This window comes from Diceros bicornis, chromosome 16 (genome assembly GCF_020826845.1).
Source record: "Diceros bicornis minor isolate mBicDic1 chromosome 16, mDicBic1.mat.cur, whole genome shotgun sequence".
Taxonomy (NCBI): domain Eukaryota; kingdom Metazoa; phylum Chordata; class Mammalia; order Perissodactyla; family Rhinocerotidae; genus Diceros; species Diceros bicornis.
Genome location: NC_080755.1, coordinates 68,070,124 through 68,089,568, shown reverse-complemented (window position 1 = coordinate 68,089,568; position 19,445 = coordinate 68,070,124). Strand labels below are relative to the sequence as shown.

The window sequence follows — 19,445 nt, the reverse complement described above, 5'->3', positions numbered from 1 at the left end:
TGTTATATAGTTTATTTACTTGTATCACTGGAAGCCCGTGTTGGAATCATGTATTGAGATGATTTTATGGCCTACAGTAGGGTCTGTGCTTGTGAATGTTATGCCTGCACTTGCCAGAATGTGTAGTCTGTTGTTGAGTGTTCTATAAATGTCTATTAGGTCAAGTTCATTGGCAGCGTTGTTCAAATCTATATTCTTACTGATTTTCTGTCCATTTGTTCTATCAGTTATTGAGAGAGGGTATTGAAATCTCTGGTGTTCATTATGGGTCTATCTGTTTCTCCTTGCAGTTCTCTCAGTTTTTCCTTCCTACATTTCAAAGCTCTGTTATTAGGTACATAAATGTTTAGGATTGTGATGTCTTCTTGATTAACTGACTCATTTATCATTATTAAATTACCATCTTTATCCCTGATAATCTTCTTTCCTCTGAAATATACTTTGATATTTGTATAGCCACTGCAGCTTTTTTTTTTTTTTTGTGAGGAAGATCAGCCCGGAACTAACATCCATGCTAATCCTCCTCTTTTTGCTGAGGAAGACCGGCTCTGAGCTAACATCTATTGCCAATCCTCCTCCTTTTTTTTTTTTTGCCCAAAGCCCCAGTAGATAGTTGTATGTCATAGTTGCACATCCTTCTAGTTGCTGTATGTGGGACGCGGCCTCAGCATGGCCGGAGAAGCGGTGCGTTGGTGTGCACCCGGGATCCGAACCCGGGCCGCCAGTAGCAGAGCGCGCGCACTTAACCACTAAGCCACGGGGCCGGCCTCCAGCTTTGTTTTGATTGGTGTTGATGTGGTATATCTTTTTATTTTTGACAAACTATTTGTATCATTGTAGTTCAAGTGTGTATTTTGTAGGCACTATACAGTTGAGTCTTGCTGACAATCTCTGCCTTTTAATTGGGTTATTTAGACCATTTATATTTAATGTGATTATTGATAAGGTTAGGTTTAAAATCTATCATCTTGTTATTTGTTTTCTATTTGTACTATCTGTTCTTTGTTCCTTTTCCCTCTTATTCTGGCTTCTTTTTGATGAATTGAGTACTTTTTTGATTCCATTTTACCTCCTGTTGTTGGTTTAGTAGCTGTGACTCTTTGTTTTGTTATTTTAGTGGTTGCTTTAGGGTTTTGTTAATTTATTTTTTAGTTTCATTTTATTGTGGCAAGAACACTTAACATGAGATCTACCCTCTTAACACATTTTTAAGTGTATAATACATTATTGTTAACTATAGGTACATAGCAGATATCTAGATAGCAGATATCTTAGAGTTTATTCATCTTGCTAACTGAACTTTATACTTGTTAATTAGTAACTCGCCATTTCCTCCCTTCCCAGCCCCTGGATCTACCATTCCACTCTTTGATTCTGTGAATTTGACTATTTTAGATAACTCAGAGAAGTGGAATTATGCAATAATTGTACTTTGTGTGACTGGCTCATTTCACTTAGCATAATGTCCTCAAGGTTCATCTGTGTTGTCACATTTTTCAGAATTTCCTTTTTAAAGGCTGAACAGTATTCCATTGTGTGTATATACCACATTTTCTTTATCCATTCATCTGTTGATGGATGTCTGCTTTAGGGTTTATAGTATTTGTCTTTGACTATCTTAGTCTACCTTCATGTGATGTTATACCACTTTATGTATGCTGTCCAGAACCTTGCAGTAGCATAGTTCTATTTCCCCTGCCAGCCTGTGTACAACTGTTGTCATATGTTTAAGTTTATATATGCTAAAGTCTTGTACTACATTGTTCTTATTTATTTTTTTTGTGAGGAGATCAGCCCTATGCTAACATCTGCCAATCCTCCTCTTTTTTTTTTTTTTTTTTTTTTGGCTGAGGAAGACTGGCCCTGGGCTAACATCTGTGCCCATCTTCCTCCACTTTATATGGGACGCCGCCACAGCATGGCTTGCCAAGCAGTGCGTTGGTGCACGCCCGGGATCCAAACCGGCAAACCCCGGGCCGCCGCAGCGGAGCATGTGCAGTTAACTGCTTGCGCCGCCGGGCCGGCCCCTACATTGTTCTTATTTTTGTTTAAATAGTCACCTATCTAGTAGAGATTTAAATTATAAGGAAAACATTGTACATATTTACCCATTTAGTTACCATTTCCAGTGTTCTTCGTTCCTTTGTGTAGATCTGTGTTTCCATTTGCCTTCTGCCTGAAGGACTTCCTTTAACATTTCTGGTTGTGAGTCTCTGGTGGTGAATTCTTTAAGCTTTTAAATGTAAAAAAAGTCTTTATTACCTACCTTCATTTTGAAATATATTTCCACTACGTGTGGAATTCCAGGTTGACAGTTTTCCCACCACTTTAAGGACGTTGCTCCACTGGCAGCTTGATCACTTCTGATGAGAAACCTGCTCGCTTGTCTTTGTGCCTCTACACGCAATGACTTTTCTTGCTGCCTTTACAATTTTCTCTTTATTACTAGTTTTGAGAAGTTTGGTAGGATGTGCCATGGTGTAGTTTTCTTCATGTTTCTTGTGCTTGGGATCTGTTGTGCTTCTTAGATTTGTGATTTATAGTTTTCATAAAGTTTGGGAAAATTTTGGCCATTTTTTTTCCTGAGGAAGATGGTCCCTGAGCTCACATCTGTGCCAGTCTTCCTGTATTTTATGTGTGGGATGCAGCCACAGCATGGCTTGATGAGCAGTGTGTGAGTGTGAGCCCAGGATCTGAACCCATACCCCAGGCCGTGGAAGCAGAACACATGAACTTAACCACTATGCCACTGGGCCAGCCCCAGCCATTTTTCCTTCAACAGTTTTTTTCTGTCCTCCCCTCCCACACTTCAGGGACTCCAGTCATGCATATATTATGGCCCTGAAGTTGCCTTGCATGTCAGTGATGCTCTGTTAATTTTTAAAATTCTCTTTTCTATCATATTTTGCATAGTTTCTCTGCCTATATCTTCAAGTTCACTGATCTTTCCTTCCGCTTTGTCTAATCTGATGTTAATCCCATTCAGTATATTTTTCATCTCAGATGTTGTGAGTTTCATCCCTATGTGTTTTTTTTGGGGGGAGGTGCTTTAAAAAATATATAAATATATTAAATTTAATATATATATGAATATATATCTTTAATATATATATGTAATTTTCCATGTCCTTACTTTACTTTTTGAACACATAGAATACAGTTATAATAACTTTTAATATTTTTATTGGCTAATTCTAACATTCACATAAGTTCTGGGTTATTTTCAGTTGTCTTAATTTGTCTGCTCATTATGGGTCATATTTTTTGTTTCTTTGCATGCCTGGTAATTTTTGACTGGATGTCAGACGTTGTGAATTTCACCTTGTTGGGTGCTGGATGTTTCAGTGGTAACAAATGACAGCGTATCCTGAAGGAGTGACAGGCTGAGATGGAACTGGACATTCTCATTCAGTCGTGAGAGGCCATAGATAGGGACAGATGACTGCGTTTGGAGACCAAGGGCATTACGCCACACCATTGACAAGCCATTGCCGTGGAAGCACAAGCTGGCTATCAGTGGGCTTCTTGTTCCTCTTGCCTCAACACACACTTTGTCTTCCTCTTTCCTTTCAGAAATGTAATAACTGTTGTTCAAATGCAGACGAGGGCTCTTTCTCCTCTGTTTGTTCACTGACATATCATCTTGGAAAGCCAGATGCTGTCCTTGGTGCTGGGACGTTTTTCTGGGATTTCAGAAACAATGGTAAACCCAACTCCTGAAAGAGAGACTATTTTCCTGCCTGTCTCACAGGCAGGAACAGACCTCTGGAAAGAGAGTATTGATTGTGATTCATCCTTTCTCTCCTGCTGACCAGCTCCGATCCCACGTCCTCCAAGTCACATTCCTCTCCCGCTCCCATTCCTGCAGGGAGCTTTGTCTCTCCCTCCTGGAGGATGTGCTGCGGGCCGCCACGCGGTGGTGTCCGTGCGAGGCCTTGAGCCCTTGGACCTTGTTCTCTGATGCAGGAAAGTACTGTTTGCCACACGAGTGTTGAACTGGGCCATTTTGTTGCCTGTACTAGAATTTACTCATGATGTACTCATGCTTATGGATGACAGTGCCATTATTAGGACCTTTTGAGAAAACACCCTTCATTGGTTTATTCATTCAAGATGTATATTTGATTCCGCCTTTTCCTAACTGTCTGATGGAGACCACGTTGTGTAACTTTGTTTCTAAGTTCCCCTGCTCAGATGTGGGTGGCCTGGTTGTGTTGCTCGGGCCGTGCCCATGTTTGCACCATCCCTGCCTCTGCTCCCGCAGGTGGCTTCACTCGCCCCACTTTTCCTGGACCGCCGACTCTGTAGCGTGCGGTGTCTTCACACACTGTGACAACACGTTGGTGCAATTGGGGGTTTTGTTTCATGCTAGAGTTGTGTTTCCTTAAGAATCCAGGTGTGAGCGCTTTCAGAAAGGCTCACTGAAGGGAGGACGTTAGTGTCCTTGCTTTGCATTCTAGACGATGGCAGTGGCTGTGATGGGCGGCGCACATTTTCATCACCATCATCACGTTGACACGTCTTCAGGCTGTTGGACCCTTGGATGTGATTTGAGAACTCTGATGCCGGAGCTCCATTTAGGGTTTGGACTCTGACTCAGGGGGTTGAAGTTTTATAAACTTGACCGCTAGGAGTTACGGTTATTGCTGAAGGTCATTTCAGTGGGTAATGGTAAAAAGATTTCTCTCTTAGTTCCTTACAATGAATTATTTGCGTATAATCCTCAAGAGGGGCCAGTTTCTTGAATGTTACATCCTAGGAAGCTGCTGTGTGCCGTGACACGCTGTCCTGGTTTCTCACACTTGGGGGCTCTGGCCCGCCCTACCGAGAGGCTCCTGCATTCGTGTCAGCTGATAGAAGAGAGGCCGAGATGTGGACTGTGCTGTGGGTGGGAAAAAGTGGGCCAGGATGTATCTGTTTCTATGTAGTCCTTGCTTTCAAAAGGAATTCTTTAGAAATGTATCTGTGAGGCTGTACTTTCTGCCACAAATTAGTTTAATTACATGAAATCCAATTTTGTGAGTTTTTTTTGTGTAAACATAGATCAGTTTGGTTTCCATTGCTCACTGGTGATCCTTTTATGGACTTAATATAGTCAGGTTTTTGGCGAACAGCAACCACGTGAGCCGGATCTTTGGAGCGTGTGGCTTGGCTCTGGAAGAACCTTGACGCTCCACGGATGCTCTGGGGCGGCACTTCACCCTGTCTTTCTCCGGTGAGACGGTGTGGGGCTGCGTTTTGTGGGAAGGTGAGATAAACTGGGGATTGCTCTAGTTTCTAACCCTGCTGGCCCCCTTTTAGGTTGTCTGGGTTTCATTTTCTCCTGAGCCTGCGGCAGTGTGTGCAGCGTCTCTGTCAGGAGGGCCCTGTTCTGGGTGTCAGGTGTCTGTGGAGAAGCTTGGTGAGTGTTGACTTCAGTGCTCTCCCAGGATTATTTTTTAGCCTCAACATGTGCCGGTTCTGGCCGTTGTGTGCATGGTTTGCTTGGCTGAAGCAGCTCTGCAGACCTGCCTATGACACTGCATCAGGGTGTGGACCAGCAGACCAGAGGCCTGAGGCCGCCCAAAGGAGACAGGAGGGCGCCCACTAGCAAGAGGTCAGAGGTGGCCATGTGGGCTCCTGGCAGCCTCCCCCGGTGTCAGGGTGAAGCCTTGGGCCTGTGACCCCAGCACATCTCCTGCTGGGCACCGTTCTCCTGTCCAAGCACATGGTGGACGCCTGCAGTTCCTGTGGCCTCAGGACATCTGTGCGTGCTCTCTGGCCCTGCTCTGAGGTGTAACCCACGACTTTCCTCCAGTAGCAGTGGGCTCCTGCTGTCATCTACGAGGGTGTGAACTGGCCTCTGGAGTGACTGACACGGTCTGGTGCAGAACAAATCTTTCTCTGGGTAACAGACCAGCAGCCTTGGCTTCATTAGTACCAGCAGAGAGGACCTGAGTGGTCCTGTCGGAAAGCTGCCCCCAGTGGTCCACCCCTCATAACCCCGTGGGTGGGGGGACACGGGCCCCCCACCCACATGGGCGCCAGTCGTGTTGGCCACCTCAGGCACCTACCCTCCTACTTTCTGTCTCTATGGTTTTGACGACTCTGAGTTAGTTACCCTATGTAAGTGGAACCATACAGAATTTGTCCTTTTGTGACTGGTTCATTTCACTCAGCATAATGTCCTCGAGGTCCATTCATGTGCCAGAATTTCCTTCCTTTTAAAGGCTGAATAATACTCCATTGTATGGATAGACCACATTTTGCTTATCCATTCATCTGCTAGTGGGTACTTGGTTGCTTCCACATTTTGGCTATTGTGAATAATGCTACTTTGAAGATGAGTGTACAAATATCTGTTTGAGTCCCTGCTTTCAATTCTTTTAGGTGTATACCCAGCAGTGGAATTACTGGATCATATAGTAATTCTATTTTTAATTTTTTGGGGAAACACCATACTGTTTGGTGGTTCCCCAAAAACCACTGCTTTTTTTCCACAGCAGCCGCACCATTTTACATTCCCACCAACAGTGCACAAGGGTTCCCACTTCTCTACGTCCTCACCAACACTTGTTATTTTCTGTTTCTTGATAGTAGCCATTCTAATGGGTATGAGGTGGTATCTCATTGTAGTTTTGATTTGCATTTCCCTGATGATTAGTGATGCTAAGCATCTTTTCATGTGCTTGTTGGCCGTCTGTATATCTTCTATGGAGGAATGTCTATTCAAGTTCTTTGCCCCGTTTTTGACTTGGGTTGTTTGCTTTTTTGTTTTTGAATTGTAGGCATTCTTTATGTATTCTGGATACAAGTCCCTTATCTGATATATGATCTACAAATATTTTCTCCAATTTTGTGGGTTTCCTTTTCACTCTGTTGATTGTGTCATTTGAAACAGAACTTTTGTTTTTTTATTTAATTTTTTCAGTTTTATTATTATTGACATGTAAGTTTAAAGTATACAGTGTTAGACTTGATATACTTATATATTGTGAAATGATTACCACAATAAGGTTATTTAACACCTCCATCGCCTTACATAATTGCCATTTTTTTTGGTGGTGGTAACATTTAAGATCTATTCTTTTTTTTCCCCTGAGGAAGATTAGTCCTGAGCTAACATCTGTGCCAAGCTTCTTCTATTTTGTATGTGGGTTGCCGCCACAGCGTGGCTGATGAGTGGTGTAGGTCCACGCCTGGGATCCGAACCTGTGAACCTGGACCGCTGAAGTGGAGTGCACTGAACTTAACCGCTACACCACGGGGTCAGCCCCTAAGATCTAGTCTTAACAACTTTCAAGTATACAGTACATTATTGTGAACTGTAGTCACCATGCTATACATTAGATCCCAGAACTTATTCATCTTATAACTGGAATTTTGTACCTTTGACCAGCATCTCCTCATTTCCCCTACTCCTCAGTCTCTGGGAACCACCATTCTACTCTCTATTTCTATGAGTTTGGCTTTTTTAGGTTCCACATATAAGTGAGAACATACAGTACTTGTGTTTCTCTGTCTGGCTGATTTTACTTAGCATAATGTACTCAAGGTCCATCCATGTTGTCACAAAAGGCAAGATTTCCTTCTTTTTGTGGCTGAGTAATATTCTGGTGTGTGTGTGTGTGTGTGTGTGTGTGTGTAAGCACACCTCACAGACATTGCAGGTTCCGTTCCTTACCATTACAATAAAGGGAAGATCACAATAAAGTGAGTCACATGAATTTTTTGGTTACCCAATGCATATGAAAGTTATATGTATACTATTCTGTAGTCTTTTAAGTGTGCACTAGCATTCTGTCTAAAAAAACAATGTACATATCTTTTTTTTTTTTTGTGAGGAGATCAGCCCTGAGCTAACATCCGCCAATCCTCCTCTTTTTTTGCTGAGGAAGACGGCCCTGGGCTAACATCGGTGCCTATCTTCCTCCACTTTATATGGGACGCCGCCACAGCATGGCTTACCAAGCAGTGCGTCGGTGCGCGCCCGGGATCCGAACCAGCGAACCCCGGGCCGCCGCAGCGGAGCGCGCGCACTTAACCGCTTGCGCCACCGGGCCAGCCCCTGTACATATCTTAATTAAAAAATACTTTATTGCTGAAAAATGCTAACCGTCATCTGAGCCTTCAGCAAGTCATAATCTTTTGCTGGTGGAGAGTCTTGTAAAAAATACAATATCTGTGAAGCACAATAAAGTGAAGCACAGTAGAATGAGGTATGCCCTATATTCGCATCTTCTTTATCTGTTCATCCATCACTGGACCCCTAGGTTGTTCCTGTGTCTTGGCTATTATAACTAATGTTGCAATGAACATGGAGGTGCAGATGTCTCTCCCAATTAGTGATTTCATTTTATTTGGATAAATACTCAGAAGTGGAATTGCTGGACCATGTGCTATTCTATTTTTAATTTTTTGAGGACTCTCCATACTGTTTCCCGTAGTGGCTGCACCAATTTACATTCCCACCAACAGGGCACAAGTGTTCCCTTTTCTCCACGTCCTCACCAACACGTTATTTCTTGTCTTTTTGATAATAGCCGTTCAAACAGGTGTGAGGTGATAGCTCATTGTGGTTTTGATTTGCATTTCCCTGATGATTAGTGATGTTGAGCACCTTTTCATGTACCTGTTGGCCAGCCTCCCATTCGTAGGTTGCCTTTTCATTTTGCTGATTGTTTTCATTGCTGTGCAGAAGCTTTTTAGTTTGATGTAGTCCCACTTGTTTGTTTTTGCTTTTGTTGCTTGTGCTTTTGGTGTCATATCCAAAAAAATCTTTGCCAAGACCAATGTCAAAGAGCTTGTTCCCTAGAAACACAGAAGTTTAAAGTTGTTATGTAGTCCAATTTATCTATTTTTTCCTTTGTTGCCTGTATTTTTGGTGTCGTATCTAGGAAATCATTGACAAAGCCAATGTCATGAAGCTTTCCCCCTATATTTTCTTCTAAGAGTTTTATAGTTGTATCTCTTATGTTTAGATCTTTGATCCATCTTGAGTTAATTTTTGTATATAGTCAGGTAAAGGTCCAACCTTAGTCTCTTCTCAGAAACTTTTTAATAAGAATTTTCTGTTAGTCGTTTGCCAATTGACTTGCTCATTAAGAACCTAAAATAGAAAGGCTTCCGACAGACTGAACTCAGACTCAGGTTTTTAAAGTCCCTGGACCCTCTCCTGGTGTCCTCAGCTCACCTGTGCAGAGCCCATCCCTGTCCCTGGACCCTCTCCTGGTGTCCTCAGCTCACCTGTGCAGAGCCCATCCCTGTCCTGGTCTGAGTTCTCAGCTCTGAGCACGTTCTCTCCACTCCTCTGGCACAGAGGGTGGGAACTGCAGCAGGTCTGAGAGTCCTCCCTTTGCTGCATCCTCTGGTGCCCTCTGTCTGGAATACCTCTGCGTTTGCCCCCAGCTCTGTGTCCCAGCTGCCCCCAGCACACTCCAGCCCCCTGCTGCCGCTGGGGCTTCTTCATGAAGTATACCTGGCTTACACCCTTCCCTGCTCTGGAAAGGTGATGCCCCCTCTGGTGTGACCTCAGCCTGCGGACCATGTCCATCCATCTCCAGCCCTCCCACCCACAACCCCCTTTCTAGCTTAGAGGCCCGGTGGTGTTCTAATGTGGGGTGAGGGAGTGGAGTGGTAGGGGAGACCCAGGTCTGGGGAGCTAGGAGGACAGGGCATATGTGTATGCTTGGACACCCCCCTCACGGCACTTCCCAGACCCGCAGACAGCCAGCCCCGACACCTGGCGTCCTCACCCACACCTGCAGCCCTGCTCGGCCTTTTCCTAGTGGGTGCCCTGGCTCTGGACCCTGCTGGTCTAAGTGCCAGTTGGGCTCGGGCACGTCATGCCCCTCCCGTGCTCCCTCTGTGTTTGTCCCCATTTCCCTGACCTTCCTTCAGTCTCCTCTGTCCCCACCTCCTCCCATGTTCATCTGCCAAAGCCTGTGAACGTCACGTAATTTGCTAATTTGTGTGAGTGCTTATGAATTTGTTTTCTGCAGGACACATCTATCGAGCAAATGATAATATTCTGTCAACTCAGTGTGTGGTGATAATAATTATATACCTTTATTGGGCCCTTATTGTGGACTGAGTACTTTCTAAGATTCATAAGATTAACTCATTTAACCATTAAAACAAGCCCAGGAGGTAGGTACTCTATTCCTTGTTTACATCTGAAGAAATGGAGATGCATGGTTAACTAATCCAGAGTTGTGGAGGGGGCATGGGGGTTCTAACCCCGGAAAGAGATCCTACAGGCACTGGTATAATCCTGCACTATGCTATCAGTACTATTCTAGGAGGAATTTAAGGGTTCTAGCATCTTGTATGAGTTAATATCTGCTGAGTTAATATCTGTGTTAAGTCTCCCTCAGAAGTGCCTTGGTGGAGAGCAGTTGGAGCCCCATGGCTCACATCCGTCTTCCTCATGCTGACCTCGACCTCCTCACGCGGTTCTCGTCCCTGTCCTCACGCTGACCTTGACCCCCTCACTCGGTTCGAGTCCCTGTCCTCACGCTGACCTCGACCCCCTCACGCGGTTCGCGTCCCTCTCCTCACGCTGACCTCGACCCCCTCACTCGGTTCGAGTCCCTGTCCTCACGCTGACCTCGACCCCCTCACGCGGTTCGCGTCCCTCTCCTCACGCTGACCTCGACCTCCTCACGCGGTTCTCGTCCCTGTCCTCACGTTGACCTCAACCCCCTCACGCGGTTCTCGTCCCTGTCCTCACGCTGACCTTGACCCCCTCACGCGGTTCTCGTCTCTGTCCTCACGCTGACCTCGACCCCCTCACTCGGTTCGAGTCCCTGTCCTCACGCTGACCTCGACCCCCTCACGAGGTTTGCGTCCCTTTCCTCACGCTGACCTCGACCCCCTCACGAGGTTTGCGTCCCTTTCCTCACGCTGACCTCGACCCCCTCACGAGGTTCTCGTCCCTGTCCTCACGCTGACCTCGACCCCCTCACTCGGTTCCAGTCCCTGTCCTCACGCTGACCTCGACCCCCTCACAAGGTTCCCGTCCCTCTCGTCACGCTGACCTCGACCGCCTCACGAGGTTCTCGTCCCTGTCCTCACGCTGACCTCGACCCCCTCACTCGGTTCGAGTCCCTGTCCTCACGCTGACCTCGACCCCCTCACAAGGTTCCCGTCCCTCTCGTCACGCTGACCTCGACCCCCTCACGTGGTTCGCGTCCCTCTCCTCACACTGAGCCGGACCTGCAAGCCTAGCTCACGTCTCTCTCTTTTTGCCCTAGACTTCGACCCTCACCACTTCTGGCACTGGAGCAGCTTTGCAGACTATGTGCAGTGTGTCCTGGCCTTCACAGGTGTGGCAGGCTACATCACATACCTGTCCATCGACTCGGCCCTGTTTGTGGAGACCCTGGGCTTCCTGGCTGTGCTGACAGAGGCCATGCTGGGCGTGCCGCAGCTCTACCGCAACCACCGCCACCAGTCCACAGAGGGCATGAGGTAGGTGGGCACACAATGCTCTTGCTGTGCCTGTTGGCATCAGGGTGCCCACTCATCTGGTAAAAATCAAACGTGTACAAACATAGTTGCTTTATTTTCAATTATATTTGTAAAACTGCCAGTTAAAGAGCAGTTTAGATTTAAACACATTGATCCATTGACCTCTTGATGCATGACCATTATGTTAGTGCGCCACGGGTGATGGGAAGCTGAGATCTTCTTGTGAAGCAGATAACTGGTCACAGGATCTGAGAGCTGCTCCTTCAGGGCTGTTGAGCCTGAAGCGTTGGAGTGGAGGGAGGTGCCGAGTGTAGAAGAGTGGGGGTGAGGGGAGTAGGCTCTGCCCACAGAGTGCAGAAGCGTGCAGAGGCAGCCCTGGCTTACGTTGGTGGGGCTGTGTTATGAGATGTACTCTCAGTGATGGGGGCCGTGTGTCATGAGATGCGCTCTCGTTGGTGGTGGGGGCCATGCGTCATGAGATGTGCTCTCGGTGATGGGGGCCGTGTGTCATGAGATGTGCTCATGTTGGTGGTGGGGGCCATGGGGGCTGTGCGTCATGAGATGTGCTCTCGTTGGTGGTGGGGGCCGTGCATCATGAGATGCGCTCATGTTGGTGGTGGGGGCCGTGGGGGCGGTGCGTCATGAGATGCACTCTTGTTGGTGGTGGGGGCTGTGCGTCATGAGATGCGCTGTCGTTGGTGGTGGGAGCCATGTGTCATGGAGGCCGGTCCAGTGGCTGGGGATTAGTATCCCCTCCCCATGGGCCCTTGGCACCCACTGACTCACTGAGGCTGACCACCTGCTTTGTGGCCACAGCATGCTCACACCAGGCTCACATTGCTCCCACATCTGCTGCTTCCGAGCCCGTCTGCCCATACCTGTGTACGTGTGTGCTTGGCTGCACCTGAGCTGTCACCGTTTACCAGTTAAATCCTGTGATGTGTCTGCACGCGGCTCTTGTATCCTGTCATGCAGGGGACTCCCTGGGAATATGAATCCAACACTGTCTTGACTTTCCACGTCCAAGCTTTTATGATGGGACAGGGCCAACCATTGGTCAGAGATAGGCCAGAGAGGAGGCTACCTGTACAAGTGGCAGGAGGCCACGATCCAGGGACGGGAGGATGAGATCCACCGGTGTCTCCAGAAGGCTGAAGGTTCAAGTGTCTTAATGTAGGAAATGACACAACAGCTTCCTCCCTTCAACACCACCAAGAGCCCGTCTCAGGACACTCCCTTATGGGGCTGCCCTGACCTCAGGAAATTAGAAAAATAATTCCATTTATAATAACACCAAAAAAGTATAAAATACTTAGGAATTAACTTAACCAAAGAGGTGAAGAACTTGTACAATGAAAACTACAAAACATTGCTGAAAGAAATTAAAGAAGACATAAATAAATGGAAACACATCCCGTGTTCAAGGACTGGAAGACTTAATCTTGTTAAAACGTCAGTACTACCAAAGCGATCTCAGATTCAATGCAATCCCTATCAAAATCCCAATGACATTTTCACAGAAATAGAAAAACCCATTCTAAAATTCATATGGTATCTCAAGGGACCCCAAATAGCTAAAACAATCTCAAAAAAGAACAAAACTGGAGGACTCACACTTTGAGATTCAAAAATTACTACAAAGCTACAGTAATCAAAGACAATGTGTTATTGGCATAGAGAGACATGTAGACCGGTGAGAATAAAATGGAGAGCCCAGAAATAAACACTCACATATATAGTCAAATGATTTTCGACAAGGGAGCCAAGACCATTCAATGGAGAAAGGTTAGTCTTTTCGACAAATGGTGGTGGGGAAACTGGATCTCCACCTGCAAAGGAATGAAATTAGAAGCTTACCTAACACCGATTATAGAAATTAACTCAAAATGGATCAAGGACCCAAATGTAAGACCTAAAACAGTAAAACTCTTAGAAGAAAATGTAGGACAAAAGCTTCATGACATTGGAGTTGGCAGTGATTTCTTTGGTATGATACCAAAGGCACAGGTAACAAAAGAAAAAATAGACAAATTGGACTTGATAAAATCAAAAAATTTTGTGCATTAAAAGACACTATCCACAGCTGGTCCAGTGGCATCGTGGTTAAGTGCTCACGCTCTGCTTCAGTGGCCTGGGGTTTGCAGGTTCAGATCCTGGGCACGGACCTACGCACCGCTTGTCAAGCCACGCTGTGGCGGCGTCCCACATATAAAGTAGAGAAGGATGGGCATGAATGTTAGCCCAGGGCCAATCTTCCTCAGTACAAAGAGGAGGATTGGCTACAGATGTTAGCTCAGGGCTAATCTTCCTCACCAAAAAAAAAAAGACACTATCCATAGAGTAAAAAGGCAACCCACAGAATGAGAGAAACTATGTGTAAATCATGTATCTGATAAAAGATTAATATCCAGAATATATAGACAACTTCTAAAACTCAACAACAAAAAACCAAACAACCCAATTAATGGACAAAAGACTTGAATAAACATTTTTCCAAAGAATATTCTAAACAGTCTTCCAAAGAAGATTACAAATGGCCAATAAGCACAAGAAAAGACACTCAACATCACTAATTATTATGGAAATGCAAATCAAACTACAATGAGATGTCACCTCACACACCTCACCCATTAGGATGGCTACTGTCAACAAAACAAAAAAGAGTAAGTGTTGGCGAGAATGTGGAGAAATTTGGAACCCTTATCACTGTTGGTGGGAATACAAAATGGTACAGCCATTGTAGAAAACAGTATGGCATTTCCTCAAAAAATTAAAAATAGAATTACCATATGATCCAGCAATTCCACTTCTTTGGTGTACACAGAAGAATTGAAAGCAGAGTCTTGAGATATTTGTACACCCATGTTCATAGCAGCATTATTCACATCTCAGATGTGGAAGCAGCTCAACGGTCCATTGATGGATGAATGGATAAGCAAAATGTGATATACATACAATGGATTATTACTCAGCCTAAAAAGGAAGGAAATTCTGCAATATGCTACAGTGTGGGTGAACCTTGAGGACATTGTGCTGAGTGAAATAAGCCAGTCACAAAAGACAAATACTGTATGATTCCATTTATATGAGGTACTTAGAGTAATCAAAATCATAGAGACAGAAAGTAGATGGTGGGTGCCAGGGGCTGGGGGAAGGGAGAATGGGGAGTTAATGTTTAATGGGGACAGAGTTTCAGTTTTACAGGGTGAAAAGATTTATGGGAATGGATGATGGTGATAATTGCACAGCAAAGTGAATGTATTTAGTACCAGTGAACTGTATGCCAAAAATGGTTAAGATGGTAAATTTTATGTTATGTATTTTGCCTCAGTAAAAAATAAAATAAAAAATAACCTACCAAGGCTGGCCCTGTGGCTTAGCAGTTAAGTACGCACGCTCCGCTGCTGGCGGCCTGGGTTTGGATCCCGGGTGCGCACCTACGCACCGCTTCTCCGGCCATGCTGAGGCCGTGTCCCACATACAGCACCTAGAAGGATGTGCAGCTATGACATACAACTATCTACTGGGGCCTCGGGGAGAAAAAGGGGAAAAAAAGGAGGAGGATTGGTAATAGATGTTAGCTCAGGGCCAGTCTTCCTCAGCAAAAAGAGGAGGATTGGCATAGATGTTAGCTCAGGGTTGATCTTCCTCACACACACACACAAAAAAAACCCTACCAAAAGAAAAGGAAAGAAGGAAATAATACAGGGAGATCCCATGTACCCTTTACCCAATTTGCCAATTGTAACATCTTGCAGATCTGCAGCCCAGTCTCACAACCAGGATGCTGACACTGAGACAGTCCAGACACAGGGCATCCATCACCCCCAGAGCCTCCTGACACCCTTTTATAGCCACACCCATCTCCATCCGTCCCAGCCCCACCCCCAGACCTAAGCCCTGGCAACCACTGATCTGTTCTCCATCTTTATAATTTTGTCATTTCAAGAATGTTGTATAAATGAGATCACACAATATACAGTCTTTTAAGATTGGCTTTTTCCACTCAGCATAATTCTCTGGAGATTCATCAGTTGCTGTATCAACAGTTTATTCCCAGTGATGTCTCATGGTAGGGATGTGCCACAGTTTGTTTAACCATTGACCTGTTGAAGGACATCTGGGTTATTTCCAGTTTCCAGCTGTTACAAATAATGTTTCTATAAACATTCATGTACAGGTTTTTGCATTAACATAAATTTCTATTTCTCTTGGATAAATGCCCAGAATGCAATTGCTGGATTGTGTGGTAGTTTCATATTTAGTTTTTACAGAAATTGCCAAACTGTTTTCCAGGGTGGCCGTACCATTTTACATTCCCACCAGCAGTTTCTCCATATGCTTGCCAGCATTTGATGCCTCTGTTTTTCACATTAGCCACTGATAGGAGTGGAATGATATCTCATTATGGTTTTAATTTTCATTTTCCTAATGGATAATTATGTTGAGCATTTTTTATTTGCTTATTTGCTATCTATATATCCTTTTTGGTGAAATGTCTCTTCATGTCTTCTGCCCATTTTCTAATTGGATTTTTTTTCTGTTGATTTTTGAGAACATTAAAATATATATATATATATATATATATATATATGTATATTTCTAGATACTAGTTCTTTATTGGATATGTGGTTTGCCAATACTTTCTCCTAGTCTGTCGATTGTCTTTTCATATTCTTAACAGGACTTTTTATGGAGCAAATGCTTTTAATTTTGATGAACTCCAGTTTCTCAGTTTTACCTTTTATGAATCATGATTTTGGTGTCAAGTCTAAGCACCCATGGCCTAGCCCTAGATCCTGAACATTTTCTCCTACGTATTTTTCTAAAAGTTTTATTGTTTGCATTTTACATTTAAATCTGTGATCCATTTGAGTTAATTATTTTACAAGACATGAGACTTAGGTTGATGTTCTCCCCACCCCCACCCCCCACCCTGGCCCTTTGTAAAAAATCAGTTGGGCATATTTGTGTGGATCTCTTTCTGAGTTCTCTTCTATTTCATTGACCTGGGTGTCTCTCCCTCTGCCAATACCCTACAGTCTTTAGTTCTGCAGGTATATAATGAATCTTGAAATTGGGTAAACTGATTCCTCCCATTGTCTTCTTCTTTTTTAAAATTGTTTTTGTTATTCTAATTCCTTTGCCTTTCCTTATACATTTTAGGATAATCTATAGCTGCCAAAAATTTTGCTGAGATTTTGATAGAAATTGTATTAAACATGTATATCAGTTTAAGGAGAAGCGACATCTTTACTATGTTGAGTGTTCCGACCCATTAATATGGGGTATCTCTCTATTTAGATCTTCCTTGCTTCTTTCATCAGCCTTTCCCAGTTTTCAGGATACAAGTCTAGTACGTGTTTTATTAAATTTACACCAAATTATTTCATTTGCTTATGAGTGATGGCAATTGGTATTTCATTTTTATTTTCGTTTTCCATATGTCATTGCTAGTATATAGAAATACAATTAATTTTGTATGTTTACCTTTATCCAGCCACCTTGCTGAACTCATTAGTTTTAGGAGTTTTTTGTAGATCCTTTGAATTTTCTATGTAAACAATCATGTATAAATAGGGACAATTTTATATCTTCTTTTCTGATCTGTATACCTTTTATTTCTTTTTCTTGCCTTGTTGCACTAACTAGAACTTCCAGCACTATGTTGAATAAGAGCGGTGATAGCAGACTCTGCTTGTTCCCGATCTTAAGGAGAAAGCATTCAGTGTTTCACCATTAGGTATAATGTTAGGTGTAGAAAGTTCTCTATTCCAGTTTTTCTGAAAGTTTTTATGTTGAATGAGTGTTGAATTTTGTCAAATGCTTTTTCTGTATTGATTGATATGATCATGTGGTTTTTCTTCTTTAGCCAATGGTGATTACATTGATGACTTTCAAATATTGGACCAGTCTTGCATCCCTGGAATAAACCTCACTTAGCCATAGTGTATACATTTGTATATATGTCTGTGTGTGTGTGTGTGTGTGTGTGTGTGTGTGTGTGTGTGTGTGTGTGTATATATATATATATATATATATATATATATACAGCTGAATTTTCCTTGCTAATTATTTTAAGAATTTTTGTGTCTATATTCATGAGGGATATTGGTCTGTAGTTTTTTTTTTTTTTATTTCTTTGGCTTTGGTATTAAGGTAATACTAGATTCATAAAATTAATTGGGAAGTCTTCCTTCTATTTTCTGGAAGAGAGTGCAGAATTGGTGTTAACTCTTTTTTAAGCATTTACTAGAATTCTCTGATGATCTGTCTAGGCCTGAATATTTCTTTTTTTGGGAGGTTTTAAATTATGGATTCAATTTCCTTAATAGTTACAGAGTTATTCAAATTATATATTTCATATCGAGTGAGCTGTGGTAGTTTGGGATTTTTGAGGAATTGATACATTTAATCTGTCTTGTCAAATTCAAGAGTGTAGAGTTAGCCATCGTATTCCCCTCTTGTCTTTTGGATGTTCGCAGGGTCTGTATTGATATCCTCTGTTCCGTTCCTGGTAATTTGTGTATTCTCTCTTGCTAGAAGTTTTTCAATTTTATTGATCTTTTCAAAGAATCAGCTCTTTGTTTTGTTGATTTTTCTGTTTTAAATTTCACTGTTTGCTCTTATCTTTATATAAGTTGTTGATATAAGACATTTTCTTTTTTCTAATGTAAGCATTTAGTACTATAAATACCCTCTCAACACTGCTTTAGCTGTACACAAATTTTGATGTTTTATTTTCATTTTTGTTCGTAACTATGAATGTCTATTTCCTTTAAGACTTTCTCTTTGACCTATAGATTATTTAGAAATGTGTTGTATAGTTTCCATGTGTTTAGAGATGTTCCTTTTGTTTTTCCATTATTTATTTCTAATTGTGTTCCATTGTGGTTAGAGAACACACTCTGTATGACTACAATTCTCTTAAGTTTGTTGAAGTTTGTCTTGTGGCTCAGAATATCTTCTGTCTTGGTATGTGTGCTGTGGGCACTTGAAAAAAATGTGTATTATGCTGTTGTTGCATGGAATGTTCTCTAAGATTAGAGAACTTTGGGTTCTAAGATTAGTTCCTTTGGGTTGAATGGTGTTGTTGAGTTCTTCTGTATTGCTGACTTTCTGGCTAGTTTTTCTATCAGTTTTTGAGAGAGGGATGTTGAAGTCTCCAACTATAATTGTGAATTTCTCTATTTCTAGTTTTAGTTCTGGTAGTTTTTGGTTCCCATATTTGGCAGCTTGGCTATTTGGTGAATACACATTTAGAATGACTATGTCTTCTCGGTGGGTTGACCCTTTTATCATTATATTCGTCTCTCTCTGTCTCTAGTAATTTTCTTTGGTCTGAAATATGCTTTATCTAATAATAATATAGCCACTGCTTCTTTCTTTGATTAATGTTTGCATAATATATCTTTTTCCATTCTTTTACTTTCAACCTGCCTATATTGTTATACTAGAAGTGAGTTTCTTGTAGACAGCATATAGTTAGGTCATGTTTTTTTAATTCACTTTACCAATCTTGGTCTTTTAATTGACATCTTTATACCATTTGCATTGATTATAATTATTGATATGTTAGGGCCTAAATCTGCTATATTATTTTTTGTTTTCTATACTGTTTCTTGTTTCTCTGTTTTCTTTTTCTGACTTTCTATGGGTTACTTGAACTTTTTTTAGAATTCATTTTTGTTTAGTGTTTTTGCGTGTGTATCTCTTTGTATAGATTTTTTAGTGATTTGTCTAAGTATTATATTAATATACATAACTTATCACAGTCTACTTGTGTCACCATTGTACCAGTTTGAGTGAAGCATAGAAACTTTACCTCCATTTATTTCTCTTTACCCTCCTCCATTTATAATGTAATTTTCTTAAATATTTCCTCTACTCATATTTTGAACCATATTAGACAGTGTTATAATTTTTGCTTCAATCAACATAATGCAGAAAACTGAAAATGAACAGGAATATCTATTGTATTGACCCTTAGTTTT

At 42.7% G+C, this 19,445-nt stretch overlaps 1 protein-coding gene across 4 annotated transcripts in view; it reads left to right on the top strand.

Annotated features, from left to right (window-relative positions):
• Positions 1-19,445, top strand: part of SLC66A2 (solute carrier family 66 member 2) — a 72,999-nt gene that overhangs the window by 37,518 nt on the left and 16,036 nt on the right. For all 4 annotated transcript variants that reach the window (XM_058557361.1, XM_058557362.1, XM_058557360.1 and 1 more), the window contains one exon: positions 11,235-11,451. In XM_058557361.1, the coding sequence (XP_058413344.1) occupies positions 11,235-11,451 (217 nt within the window). The remainder of the gene's footprint in view (positions 1-11,234; positions 11,452-19,445) is intronic.